The 14,464-nt window shown below is 44.4% G+C and overlaps 1 protein-coding gene across 3 annotated transcripts in view; it reads right to left on the bottom strand.

The window, feature by feature from the left end:
- PDE8A (phosphodiesterase 8A) overlaps positions 1 to 14,464 on the bottom strand; it is a 133,380-nt gene that overhangs the window by 102,338 nt on the left and 16,578 nt on the right. The window contains exon 1 of one of the 3 annotated variants that reach the window (XM_056499570.1): positions 4,611 to 5,452. The exons of 1 other annotated variant lie outside the window; for it this stretch is intronic. Coding sequence is in view for 1 of the 2 variants with exons in the window: in XM_056499568.1 (XP_056355543.1) it covers positions 3,868 to 4,128 (261 nt within the window). In the remaining variant the exon portion in view is untranslated. Of the gene's footprint in view, positions 1 to 3,867; positions 5,453 to 14,464 lie in introns of those variants that run through there. One more of the 3 variants, XM_056499568.1, reaches the window with a different exon arrangement.

The following is a 14,464-nucleotide window of genomic DNA, read 5'->3' as shown; positions in this document are numbered from 1 at the left end:
AGGGAAAGGAATTACCAGACAGGGAGGAAAAGAGCAGACAGCTTAATGGACTAAATAAGGTGCTGCTAACTGCAGAAATGAGATCCACTCCAGCACTGCAGGTGCCATATAGCACACAGCCTGTGCAGAATTACACAACGTGGGTTTGCAGTGACTGCAAAATTCACAGGCTAATTTCAGGGCTTGAATGCAGAAAACTGACTGGCTGTAGGGACATGGATTTAAACTGGCTGCCCCACCCCAGCTGATAAATGAAAAGACTATTTCACATTCAGTCCTTCTGACTTGACAGTAATTCCAATTTCAAACAAAGGAAGTTTGGATTTACTCTCTGATCCCCTTGCACCCAAATGCACATATTTCTGTATTAAATGTATCCAACAGGGAGAGTTGCTCAAGGAAAGAGGAAGGAAATCTTACATACGTAAAAGAATGACAGAGCAAAATTAAGGTGCTACAGTGTATATTAATGTGCTGGAGAAGAGCCACACACACAGGATGTTGGGACTGCATATGGTTATGAATATCCAAGCCAATTTTAAATAAATAGTCCTTATGCCTTTCAGCATTTACTCCACTTATGGATTAAACAGTTATTATTCTAATGGAGTTTAAGCAGGTTTCTATAAATCCAAGTATCTTTATCACAAATTCAACTACAAAAATATCTGAAAATCATAACTAATATATATGAAAAGGACAGACTGTCACAATTTTGAGCCCACTTTCTTGAGATTTTTAGATTTATAACAAAAATCAGGGAAACTCCTCTTCGCAACACTACTGGTTAAGTGTAATTTGATACTCTTTATGTAGCACTGGATTATCAAAGCCCAGTCCTTGCAGCCAAGTCCTGCTCATCTTTCACTAGTACAGGGTTTAATCTGCAGAGGCAATGCATTGAAAATTAAGGGAAGAGTTTCCATGGCTGGTTCACTGTTTAAATATGGCACTTATTCCAAGATGCCATTATTTTTCAAATAAAAGCCACATATGAAAATACTAATCAAGAAGGGAGATACAGGTGCCATGACCTAAAAGGGGTCTTCCATTTTTCACATATTGTCACCATATTCATACACAACAGAAATAGGCATTATGGCGTTTACCTCTGCACACACACACTTCCAGGGTTATTCTGCAAACTGGGTAAATTAATTTAGGGTTTCCCATACTAGAAAAGAACATGTCACTTTTTTAGCTACAGTTTATAAATTGATGCAAATCACAAAATACAGTATGCTCACACCACCCATACAGAAAATGATCCTCTCCTATTTGACCAGGAGAAAGATATAACAAGACATGAACAGAAAACCAGAGTAAGTCAGGGGTTAATTAGCAATAGTTGTAACGCCATTTTACAACTAACATGGGAGTTTTTTTCTTTTTATTACATTTTCTCACTTGAAAAATGTGCACTATAGCTAGTAAACTGATTCAGTAATAGTAATATTAATAGTAAATATTATTGTACTATGTATTATACATGTTTTAATAAACTTAACAACTAATGCCAGCCAAAGTGAAAACATGAAATTTACACACAGGCCAAGTTTTGTTCATAGCTCTAACACAGTATTCTGTTGGCTTTAGTCTGAGAATATACAACTTAAAGCACCCTTAACCAAGTAAAAATGTCATTCAGGCAGATTACTGGTGACTCACACAAATTCTGGGTGACACCACCAGTGCCCAAAGCACACCAGGTTTGCAGCATTTTGTGTTTGTGTGAAGGAATCCCCAGGGCCATAAAGAGTGTACCACACACTCTGAGAAATAGCAATGGCTCTTAGCAGCACCCTAACTCTTACAGCTCTTCCTCAAATCGAAAATCCTTTTAATTACAAAACAGCACAACTTCCTGCCCAATGCTCCTTTTGCCTTCAGGAATTTCAGGCTCCTGCACATTCTTTTCAATTTTCTCACACTTTCATTCTTTCTAACCAGCTTCACCATGCTGTGAAAACTGCTCTGCAGTGATCCCTCACTCTGTTATCCACAGTTATCCAGCACTCCAAGAACTGCAAACCTGATCGTACCACACACGCTAATGACAAAAGCAGAGAAAGGAATACCACATGCCTGACAGCTTAAAGACTATTACAGGATTTTGCACATGAAAATAACGTAGATGTGATGTGTCCAACAGATTTTGTATTGAACTGATCACAAACTGAACTCCGTTTTCATTTCTCAAAACCCATCTTTCACAGAACTGTGCTAAAGTGATGACAAGGGCAGAAAATGTGACTGAGTGATAAAAATCTGAGTGATTTTCAGTGAGATCACAGCATGCATACAAACCAATAGCAACCTATAGTCTCTGAATTATCCAAAACTAGTAACGAGAATTTGTACAAAGTTCTTGAAGGGGAACAACAAAATTTAACTAAATTAAGAGTAAATTAAGTTTTCCCCTTAAACAATCACATGTAAGACAAACCCACAGAACCAAAATTTTCAAACACTATTTTTGATTTAGGTTTCGTAACATGCAATTATAATCACTATTAAGAATTCAGCTAGCAAAACACTAGTGAGGACTTTGATGACAACTTAAGCCTCCTCAGCGTGGCTGCTGTGTTAAACATGCCGTGAGCACGTCTATCGCGTGTGAGCAGCACCGTAAAGTTCATTTCCTGTGCAGTGCTGTTAACACAAAAATTTAGGTTACTACACCACCATTCAGCTTCATGTTCTGTGTTAAGTATTGTTAATTCCTCCCCAGCTCACTACTCTCAAAGTGTCTGCTAGTTATCTAAACTTTTTTTAAACTATGAAACTTATTAAACTATGAACAAAGATTACTAAATCTGAAGGGAAGCAATCAAAGAAAATCACCCACATAACTGAAATAAATTATTCCAGGTCAATACTCTGGAAGTCATCTTAATAAGCAAGTAAAAACCCTACCAAAACAACAAATCGTTAGAGTTTCTGTTAGTCTGCAAAACACTTGACATTCAGCTAGATCTCACTTGCATCTCAAGCCTGTATCTTATATTTACAGTGTGTGTATCTCAGTTCTTATCACAGCAACCAGAACAGATCAGCCATGTTATATAATAACCCCAGGGCTGCTGCAACGTTATTTTTCTTACATTTGTAACTACTCATTTTTACAAAATAAAAAGAGTTTCCAAAAAAAAGCAAAGATATGACCAAACCTGTAACATTAGGAGCTGAAGTACAACCCATAAATAAACAGTCCGTCAATAAAAAGCAAACAAGCAAGCACTCCACACCACTAACTGTCTCACTCCCAAGAAAATAATCACAAATCACAATTTTTTTTTCAGTATGTGTCTGTCAACTCCATATAGTCTTGTGTCATAACCTCTACTCAAAAGTATGGGAGCAAACACATAGAAAAAAATCGCAAAAAAAAAAATACCCTGTTTACAGCAACAGACAAGGTCAACAAGTTGTTAATGTAAATCAGTACCCAGAGCAAAACACGCTGCCGCTCTCCCTTCAACTTTCCGAATGGAAGAGCTCTGCAAAGCCATCAGCCCAGCCCGCAGGTCGCATCTGCCCCTGCTCCGAGGGGCCAAGCCCCGACAGCACCAACCGGGGCTCGGCGCAGAACCACCGCAGGGACCCCGGGCTCCGAACCAACACCCGTGCTTGAGGACATCCAACATCGCTCTCCTTCCCAGAATTAGGAAAACTCATTCTGTGCAATAAATACATAGGCTTGGGTACCTCTACAAAGTCGTCAAGACACTGATTAGTTTGTAAACGAAAGTAAAGCCCAAGCCAGGAAAAGCTCCCACACAAGGGCAGGGAGATTCCTTGGGCTCAACCGCTACAGGCAACTCCTGTTCTGAGAGAAACAGCGCTCGTGTTTAGCACCCTTTTTACCTTAACATTGGCTCTGCCGGTCTGGGCCTCTGCCTCCATGCTCTGGCTGTTCTCCCTCTTGTCTTTCTTAGAGGAATTAGTCCTCGCCTCATAAGTGGATGTGTTGTAGCATTTAATGAATAATCCTGGGACGGGGTTGCCTTGCTGCTGTTGAGACATGGTTGTGTTGGTCTGGTGAGGGAAATTGTACTCCTCAGACTCATTGCTACTGTGACAGATCACTCTGCTGTCAGAGAGGTTGGTGCTTGGAACACAGCCCATGCTTTGTGGCCACCTGGGGAACACTTCTAAATTGTATATATATACGTGTATATATATGTATATATAGCTTTCCTTCCCGTTGATATTTTCCCCCTGCTTAATTTTTTTGTTAACAGGTTGAATCTCTCTCCTGCGTCTCCGCTATACTCTGAAGCATTGCCATCGGTCCCTTCTACACCACCAGAAACGTGTCTGTTCTCCTTGTCCTCCAGGAAACAGGTCCTTTTAGCTCAATCTCAGCAGTGGGCTGGGGAGCTGGAGGGGAGGGAAGGGGGGAAATCAAGAACCGGTCGACTTCGTATTTTCACAGATTATTATTAATTTGTCTAAGCCATCTGAGAATCTTGGTAAGGTTTTCTTTCCTTCTTGTAAAAGCGGGGAAAAAAATACAAAAAAAAAAACCCAAAAAACAAAAGAGGGGGAGGGGAAAATAGCAAAAGCAAAAATAACCAAAAAAACCCCAAGCCCCAAACCACACACACCCCGGCGTCGGCTCGGCGCTCAGAGCGGCCGGGGGCACGGCACCATCTCCTCCCCGGAGCCCGGAGCACGGCGCATTTTCCACCCGGGCTTGCTCCGCGTTACCGATTAACCCGGGACGGGCCGGGGGCCGCTCCCCACCTCCGCGTCCGCGCTCGCTCCTCGCGGTCCCGCTCGGCGCTGCGCTGTGCCGGGGGTGCGCTTTGGGGCCAAAAAAAAAAAAGAATAAATAAAAAACCCAACGATTTATTAAAAAATACCGGCGGAGAAGAGCGAAAGCCGCTCGGCCGGCCCGGGGAGCCGGCTGCGCTCCTCACGCCGCGCTGGGCACGTCCCGCGCCGCCTCGGTCGCGGGCGGGCGGGCGGCCGCCGCGGCGGGGACATTCAGGTTCCCGTGGTCGGAAGGAAGGAAGAGCCCCCGGTCAGGCGGCAGCGCGGCTCTCCGGCCGCCGCAGCGGCATCCCGGCTCCGCGGGCGGGCAGGGCGGCCGGGCCGCGGGGAGCGCCCGCGGGGATCGGGCACGGCCCGCAGCGCTTCCCTCAGCCCTTCAGCGGGGGCAGCCGGGCGCATCAAAGGGCCTCCATGATGCGGTGGGCTTTCTGGGCAGAGAAGTGATGCGAAACGGCGACAGGGCAAAAATTAAAAATTGGACCAAAAAAAAAAAAAGGGCGAGAAAAATTAAAAAGAGCGAGAAGTAGAAGGAAAACGATCCTAGCGTCCCATCCCGGCGGCAAGGGCTGCAGCGGCGAGAGCTCTGGTTCCCGGGGCCGTGGTGTCTGCATCCCTCAGCAGGGAAATGCCTGGCTCCCCGCAGCCGCCGTCCCTGCGCCGCGCTCACCTTGTTATTATCGCCGTTCCCCGGCGGCGGCGGCCGCGGCCCCTCGCCCCGCCCGGCCCCGCCCCGCCGGGCTCCCCCCGCTCCGCTCCGGCCCCGCCGAGCCAATGCCCCCGGCCGCGCTGACCTCCGGCCGCGCTGGCGTCAGTGGGATCCGCCGGCCCCGCCCGGCCCGGGACAGCGCCCGGCAGCGGCCCCGCCGACACCCTGCCCCGCTCCGCAACCGGGCAGCGCGGCCGCCGCTGCCCATCGCTTTCCTTCTCCACTCCGCCCATGCCAATTTCTTTGAAAATATTTTTGAAAGCAAAGCCTGTGAAAAGGGAAGATGGTGCTATGGGTGGAGCCAGGCCCCGGGGCTTGGGAAATCAACTGCATGCAGACTTTTCCTGGAATATGTATGTAAAATAAACCTTTTCTGTTTCTATATCATATGAAAGTAACTATGCTTCCTTATCCTATAGATGTGCTGGGAGACTAGATGTCTGTGTGCACTTTGAGAGAGAACACGCTGTATTTAAAGCCCTTTAGACACCATGCCCAGGGCTAGACAAGTTACTGCCGTAGACAATTCGTGTTCCAGAAGTCCCAGCTCAAGCACAGCCCGGGTTCAACAACAAACACACAACCACAGACCACACACGACCCCATGGCATCTTCACGTGCCTTTCACTTTTTTCACTATGTCGTTCCTAGCTCCTGCCACCTTTATTCTCAATGACTCACAGAGGTGCTTCTCCAAGGTCCTGCCTGTTTTCACGAGCTGAGGAACAGCTCAGAGGTAACAGCAGTTTAGGGAAGGCCCAATGAAACTTTAGATTTAGGAACATGGTGAAAACCAAGTATCAGAGACATCAATTTTATCAATGAGCTCCAGCATCTGACAAGGGAAAAATGGTGTGTTACACAAGGGAACAGTTTCAATTACTCCAGTTTTGTACCATGAACACTTCTGTGGTCCCCTGGCAGAATCACTGTGTTTCAGAAGAATCCAATTCAGCAGGAGCACTTCTGTGCATTCAGGACAGCCAGACTTTTAACAGTGCCTTAACTATATGACAAATGTCTTCAGGTCATAATTAAAAGTAAAACATGCAGGTAAGCAATGACTGTGGACAACAAGAGTGGCAAGAAGCAGCTTTTCACTCATATATGTAACAGCATCACTTGATCCAGATGAGAGCACCTTGTAAAGTGGAGATGCAAAAAGGCAAAAGTCAGTGCTTTTGAGAAATGTGGTTTTTCAGGATAACCACAGTACTTGCAATGCAGAAATGCTTTTATTTACTTCTCATAATTGCTAGCATTAAAGGCTGGAAAATCAAGTCTTTCCTTCCCTGATGTTTCTGCTACTGTGCAGTTTTCAGTATAAGCAACAGTCACATAAACTTCATCTACCCCATTAATTTAGCTGATCTACACAGCCTGTTAAAACCAGAAAAATAAGTCAGCTTCCTGTGCCTTCTCATCACTTTGGACACCCACTTAATATAAGCATTTAACAATATCCAAAGGGAAAGGCTTAACATACCCATCTGAAACAGTGGGCACTGTTTGGAAATGGATCTCATCCTCAGTCTTTCCTTTACATTAAACATTATTTACTAGATGCCATTAATAAGAACACACTTATGTGTAGCTAGAAAAATGCTGTGGAAGAAGAGAATGTTCAATTTCTACTTGTGCCATTAAGAATTAAGTGCAGGCTCCCTTCCTTAGCCCTAATGGATCTGTCAGAAAACTGCTATTGCACTTTATTTCTGGTGGCACTGGAGGAGTCAGAGACAGCAAAACTTCATTTTCAGAGCTGCACATTCAGTTTGCAGTGCTGACACCTAGAGTTAAGCTTTCTACTTTGTAAAATAAATGGGTCTGGTTTGCAGGTACATAGAGATGAAATGTACAATCCATGGTGCCATTTAAAAAAAATCAATATTGAAAAAATCTCTGCTTTCCACTTTGAATGCAAACAAATTCCCACTCAACTAATACAAAAATTTATGTCAATGACAGGCAAATACCAGGGGCAGGAGATAATGCTTTGTTTGATAACAGCATGACAAAACAAGAAAATGTACCTGCAGATATGATGTACATGACCACTTTGCTCTTTCAAAAAGTTTTTACACAACTGTCCATTGGCAGATACTACAGCCTAACTTCATGAAATAAAACAAACCAAAACAAATCAATTTGCAAGATTTTTCAGACAAGAACTCACACTGCCTTGAATGGGAAAATGAGATCAGACTGAATAATCCCTTAGTAGTTTAATAAAAGCCATGGAAAAAAAAAAATCACTGGAGTTATTGTCACACTGATAAAAATTCAACTAAAGACAAATAATTGCTCTTTGAACAAGACACTGGTACTGGAATTATCCTGTTTTCTCTACAATTTGGAAACACTGGTGCTGGATTTTATTGCCAATAGAAAAATACAGTTGAAAGTATAGATTTACCCAGAGCCTAGAGTCAGAGAGAAGGGGTGAAAACATCAAAATCGTTGCCACTGGTAGTAATTTGTCAGTGCACTGTATGAAGTGTGTGGATAAAGGGCCTTGTTCACACTTACTGCTGAAGTGCAGCTCAGGAAATGGTGGGCCCTATTATAACAAAAAAAAAATCCTGCAAAATAGCAGAGGAAGCCTAGGAGCGTAGACACTGGCAGATTAGGGCTGTGGGGGAAGTGCAAGGTCAGTACAGAGTCAGTAAGGGAGAGGTCAGAAGAGAACTGGCTCTGGAGACAGCTGGGAGAAGGAGAAAGGTTATTTATGGAGAATAAGGTTGAATTTCATTCAGGACTGCAGAATAAGAAAGAATGCTAGGAAAGAGTTTGGAATTATTGTTATCAGCTTCATCTGCAGACAAGTGGGTGCTGGGGAAGATCAAAGTATTTAGAGAGCAAATACATAAGTGTCAAAGTTTAAAAGGATTGAAAAGACACTATTCAGCCACATCCTCATCCTCACAGAGGAATTACATTGGATCCTGCAAGTTTTGTGACAAAAGACTGAACAGCACGCTGCCCCCAGATATCCCCCACGATTCCCCATATCTGCTATCTGCCCCAAGTTTCCAGAAGCAAAACCACTTCCCTTGATGTATCAGCAGTGTCCATCCATTTCACACAGACCTTGACTAATTCCCATTGCAAGAGCTCATGCAGGAGCATGGGACAGCTCACTTCTGTCCAGTTACACAAAAATGCATGCAAAGGCCCAGAGCAAAACTTTGTTGCCAAAATCCAATTCTGTTAAAACTTCAGTACCCAAGGCAGAATTATGCAGAAGGAATGATGGACTAACATCTGCATGAACACAAATATCAGTGTCCTTTGGAAAAGTGTCTGTTCAGCAAAGGCAGAGCAAGCGTGACTGCAGTCTGTGAGCAAGGCAGCAGTCTTGGTAAGAGATTACTCTAGGTGGTTTTAATTGCATCTCCCCCCAAGTCAGCTGTATGTTCCAATTGTGTCTTTTGGCCTTATGAAAAGTTAGGCAATCCTGTTGGTCTCTAGGCCAGTGAAGGAGGAACTGTGGAAAATGTGCCAGCACACAAACAGCTGAATGGACTCTACAACACTAACTACTGACACGTGCAAGCTGTGACAGAGAATGTCTCTCCATCCCAAGATATTCTAGAAGTGGAAACAAGGACCATATGCTGCCTTAGCCACAAGTGAGTACCAGCATTACACCCCACGAGGGTACATCTGCTTGTTTGTGTATAACATCAGGGATCCTGGAACAGGGTGTTTTCAGGAGGCACAGGAGTAAAAATTGTCCTGAGACAGCTCATCTCCAGCTCCTGGAATGTACAGAAGTACAGTGAGTTTGTTTTCTGCACCACTTTCCTGATGTCCTGAAAAGCCCCAAAGCAGCTGAGAGCAGGCTGTCCTGCTGTCCTGGCAGGCTGCACAGCTGCTGCTGTTGTGTAATTGCAATTGCAGAACACAGACAGCTGTCTGTACCACTTGGAAATCAGAGCCTTCAAGGCAGACTCAGTCAGCAACTTCTTCAACTCTAGCACTAAAGACATTGAAGTCTAAAGCTCAGACACTTCATGTATGTACAAGTTTCATCATCATAACTGGTGTCAGAACAGCTTTTGCAGCTGTGGTTTGCACATCAGGCTCAGCACTGCTCAGTGATCACCAGGATAGACACACTGTTTCTAGGAGAAAAATGTACCCACTTCTCCACTGTAACTTATTTCCACTTTGACTACCTTCTTTGCTGTCCATCTGTCCAATGCTTCTCAAGTTTCCCTCAGCATTATACTTTCTCTACTTGGTTTTTGGTAGGCTCTCCCCAGATTGCCCAGGAGCAGCACCTGCTTGCACAGCAGAGGCAGAGTGAAGGTGAGCAGATCTCTGCCACCCAACTTCAGTGACTGGCCACAGGCCTCCAGCTGCTGCTGCTCTCCCTCCCACTCCTCCCCTCCCCAGTGCTAGTGCTCACCCCTGTCTTTCCAGGGCTTGATCCTGGGAGTCCCCCCAGCCCAGGGAGTGCAGCACCCCAGATGCAGGAGGATGCTCTGTATCACCCAGCTGCTCCAGCTCTGCCAGCCACAGCCCAGAGGGAAGGAGGAGCAGCAGGAGGGGGACCTGCTGCCAAAGCAGCCTCCAACAGCTCCTACTGCCTTGAGTTGACCAAAAATTTGTGGGGAAGGGAGGAACAAAGCACTGTCATCCCCTATAATTACCCTGTACTTCACAAGCAGTATTATCTGTCTGGATACACAGTGCCATGCAGCCAGCTGTGACCATACAGAATTAGCTGTTCTGCTCTTGGAGAATTTTCCCTTCTCTCTTCCTAAGTATTTTTAAGCCAACTTACATTTATTTTAGCATGCAACCTTTTCAGTTTGTGATTTACTAAACCAAGGATGACAATTGGTCCTTTTAAGTTCAGTGGTATATCCAGTTCTTACACCCTACAAGTGCCTGTTGACCCTCTGCTTCCTAGGAGTATTGGATGCTTTTCTTAGCTAGTCAGCCTCAGCCAGGCTCAGCCCAAAAGTCACCACAGCCTCAAGAGCCTTCAGATTCCTGAAGAGGTTCCCAATGCCACAATCCCCTACATTGTGGCCTGCCTGCATCCAATAAGAGAAAACAAAACAACAACAAAACAAAAGTCAGTAAGTCAGTTTTCTTTGGTCATCAGAGCTAGGACAAGCTCTTAGTCTATTGTCTACCCAAACAAGTAAAAAATTAGTTCAGACTAATGAAGGAATATTCACTCAAGACAGGCTCTCAAATCCACAGCCTCCTTGCCTCTGAGTCCCTCCCAGGATCCCACTGTCTCCTGCCCAGCAGCCACTTTGTTTGGTCCTGGTTAGCCAGAAGTACTAGTGGCCAGCAGCCTGCCTTCCTGGGCCAGCATCCTTAATCCTTCCCAAAGGCAGACAGAATAAGAATGGTAAAAAAAAATAACAAAATATGGAGTAAGAAACTGATCCCTGCTGTATGGCAGCAGCAGAAGCTGACAAACTCCCTAGAATTACTCTAAGACTAGATGGCCCACCTGCAAAACAGATGGCTTTCATGGTTGCTGAATTTATTATTTAAGGAACAGATACATCATCCGTGGTCATACTGAGCAGTGATTTATTCACAATAGCAAAAAGTCCCATGTCCTGGCTGGGAGATTTATGTTCTTAGATCACTGAAGAATTTATCCTACAAACTTGTCCGAATATAACACAGGGAACTGGACCTCATTTGAATACTTAACAACTCCTAGCTGTGTTCTCAAGTACATTTCCTTTCTTTGGGTCAAAACAATACCTTCAAATGCACTCAGTCATACCCAACTGTGAACAGTCCTTCCCCAATGCTATGTCTTTCTCTGGACATATATGCAACCATTGCAAGAAGCTGAACCCTTAATTAACAAAGAGGATCAAGCCCTACCACCAACAGGTAAGCCAGAGATGACTGTGCAATTGAATATATCCCTTTTCCCAGGAATGTTTCACATCCATTCTTTCACTGCAATCAGGCTCTGATTGTCCAGCAATGGCAGAGCATTTGTCCAACACTACTCTGTTTTTCCAGCTGAATTCTCGTTTCTGTAAGCTCCCACCAGGGAAGTTGCAGTCCTTGGCTCTTGCCAACACGCAGCTCTGCATGCAGACAGTTGTAAGGAATGTACAAGAATCTCTGTGGTGCCATGGCACAGCACCCATAGATCATGTTCCTTGTAAATTCCATTTTATAGCTGTCTGTGCATCCAGCTGAGCAGCAGGAAGAGCAACACCACAAGAATTGCAAGAGGAGATGACAACTTGGGGGAGAGATAAGGAAAACCACATTCAAGGGAGAGGGCAGGTGGAAACACCAAGGCATGGATGTTTTCTGGGGATAGCTATTTTAAAAAAGAGAGAAACAGACTCAGGATGCGTCGGGGAGATAAATCTTCTGAGTTTTTGAAAAGGGGAAGGCAGCACTTGCAGGCTCACTCACCACAGCCCTAACAAACATAAATCTTCCTCACATGGGCACCATCCTTCCCACCACACTCACCAGGGCTGGTAGCACAGCTATCACGGAAGGATCTGTCACATTAAGCAGAAGAGCACTTGGCAGTTTGTGTGAATTATGGTTACAGCCAGCACAGCTGGGTGCTGCAGGGGCTGACAGGCTCTGCAACACAAGCAAAATAGCAAGCACTAAAAACAAGAAAAGGAAAAATATCTCCAAAATGTTTTGGGAACTGAGTTGAAAAATACTTATAAAACACATCCTTTAAATTTGTGAGAGACTTCCAAACAGATGGGGTGGGGAACGATCTGATGAAGTGAGGGGGCTGATCTCATGGTTTAGATCTGCTTTTGGAATGATCTGATGAACTGAGGGGGCTGATCTCATGGTTTAGATCTGCTTTTGGAATTATCTGATGAACTGAGGGGGCTGATCTCATGGTTCAGATCTGCTTTGGCAAGATCTCCTGGGTCTGCATTTCCTGTGCCCAGGTAGGTGGGTGGGTTCCCAGTGCTCTGTCTTTTAATCCATGCTCACTTGAAATAGGCTGTGGTGCCACCTCTGTCTCCCTGATACATCTCCAGGCACAGCTCCCCACTTCCCATCCCTTCACATAAAAGCTTCTCACTCTGGTGGCTGCAGGAAACCAGGACCAGCCCTTATCTCTCACATGGCCCAAGTGCCAAACACACCTTTCCCCACAACCCAAATCTGGTTTACACTTCTGCTTTTGGGGAGTTTCAGAGCAAACCATTCCAAACATTATCTTTACAATGAATTAATGTAACCAAGTCAAAACAATCACTCTTAAATTCACTACCACAACAAGAATACCAATCTGGACAAAGCAATTAAAGATTTATTCATCTCCTTGCACTCTTGGAAGTTCATTGGCAAGTGTCAGAGTGTTTGGGAAGGTCAGGATCAAACCATGCACATGACAACTCTTCAGACCCCATGCAGACTGCTTCCCTCTTGCTCAGCTGGTATAAACACCAAAAAAGTCACATTTTCCTTTGGACAGTCTTGGGCACCAAAAGAAATAACCATTTTTTAAAACAAAGCCAAGTCTCTAGGACTTAAAAAATCTGATGTAAATTGATTATCCTTTTAAAAGGAAACTAAGTTAATAACTCTGCATTTCACAGATTCACAGGAGGAAAGCTATGTGGCCTTTTAAGAGGGGAGGTAAATTGAGAAGAAAAAAAAATGTACATAAGACATCTATTGTAAGAAAATCTCACTATAAAAGTTTTTTCCAAACACAGCCACATTTCTTTTTCAGGAGGAACAGCAAATCTCAGAAAAATTAGTCTCTGGGGAGAAATACAGGTATTCAAGAGAAATACTACAAGAGAGAACAGTGTAAACTCACCTTAGCTAGTGCAGACTGCAGAGACTGGTGCTGCCCAGGGGCAGGCAGGGATGTGTGGAACACTGTGACTCAGCTGTGCCTGGCTCTCCAGAGGATCACTTCTGGGCAGCAGGAGGGTTATTCCCCAAATTAAGTAGCTGCCATCCTGCTTGATCTGTTTTCAGTCACCCAAACATCAACACAGGTGGGCAAACCTTGCTGGGGCTGCCACCTTGGCTCACTGCCACCCAGGGGAAATTTTAGGACATTCTGGGAGAGGGACATCAAGAAACACTTGCCTACTCTTGCAGGTTTTCCCCCAAGATAGCAAGTTATCCTGGACTTATACCTACCACTGACTGAGCAAAGTACCCTTCAGGTCTCTAAAAACTGCCTCAAAGACAGAAAGAGGAGAGATATACCAGACCCTTTACACCTGCACTTAGTTTAGTGTCTAGCAGAAGCCCAGTCTCACAGCTGAAACTCTGGTCCAGCTGTGAGGTATTTCACTGATGGTGTAACAGATGATCAAAAAGAAAAATAAATTAAATAAGTAAATAGCAATATAGCAAATTCCATCTCTCATAGTGTTTCCATTCAAGTTTTTAATTTAATTTCAAGTTTAATATTGTAAAAACAGTGTACAAGGGCTGTTTTGGAAGCACTCTGCTTGGAGAGAAATTGTAGGTGTACACACTTCAACTTCTTTCATGTAAATGCTCTTTTTAGAAAACAAAACAGAAAAATGTGAACTCTCCTGAGTATCAGCTCAGGTTGTTGAACATTTAAGAATGGAAAAGGGCATTAGCCTACAATGACAATTATGGGATTTTCATCACTGTGTGAATTACCTGCAAAATTACATACACAGGGAAATCACTGACACACAGGTTTAAATAAGATTGAAAGTGCTTTGTAAAACACATTGTTACTTGTTTGCTGGCTGTGTTGGCTATCTGTTAACATGTGGAAGAGAGAAATGAAATTGTCACCAAAAGATGGCTCTGGGATACAAAGGAGACCCTGTGAAAGTGCCTGGGCTGTCACAGCATCCTGGGCACTTTGGGCAGCCACAGTGTGAGGAGCTCATTCTGACAGCAGCATAATGGCATCACCTCACTGCAGCCCTCTGCTATATGAGGAATATATAAATACTAAATGTCTTCTCCTGGCAGCCCTCCTAATTT

The sequence above is a fragment of the Oenanthe melanoleuca genome, chromosome 10, assembly GCF_029582105.1.
Source record: "Oenanthe melanoleuca isolate GR-GAL-2019-014 chromosome 10, OMel1.0, whole genome shotgun sequence".
Lineage (NCBI taxonomy): Eukaryota > Metazoa > Chordata > Aves > Passeriformes > Muscicapidae > Oenanthe > Oenanthe melanoleuca.
The sequence above is the reverse complement of the archived record's forward strand: the minus strand, read 5'-3'. Positions and strand labels throughout refer to the sequence as shown.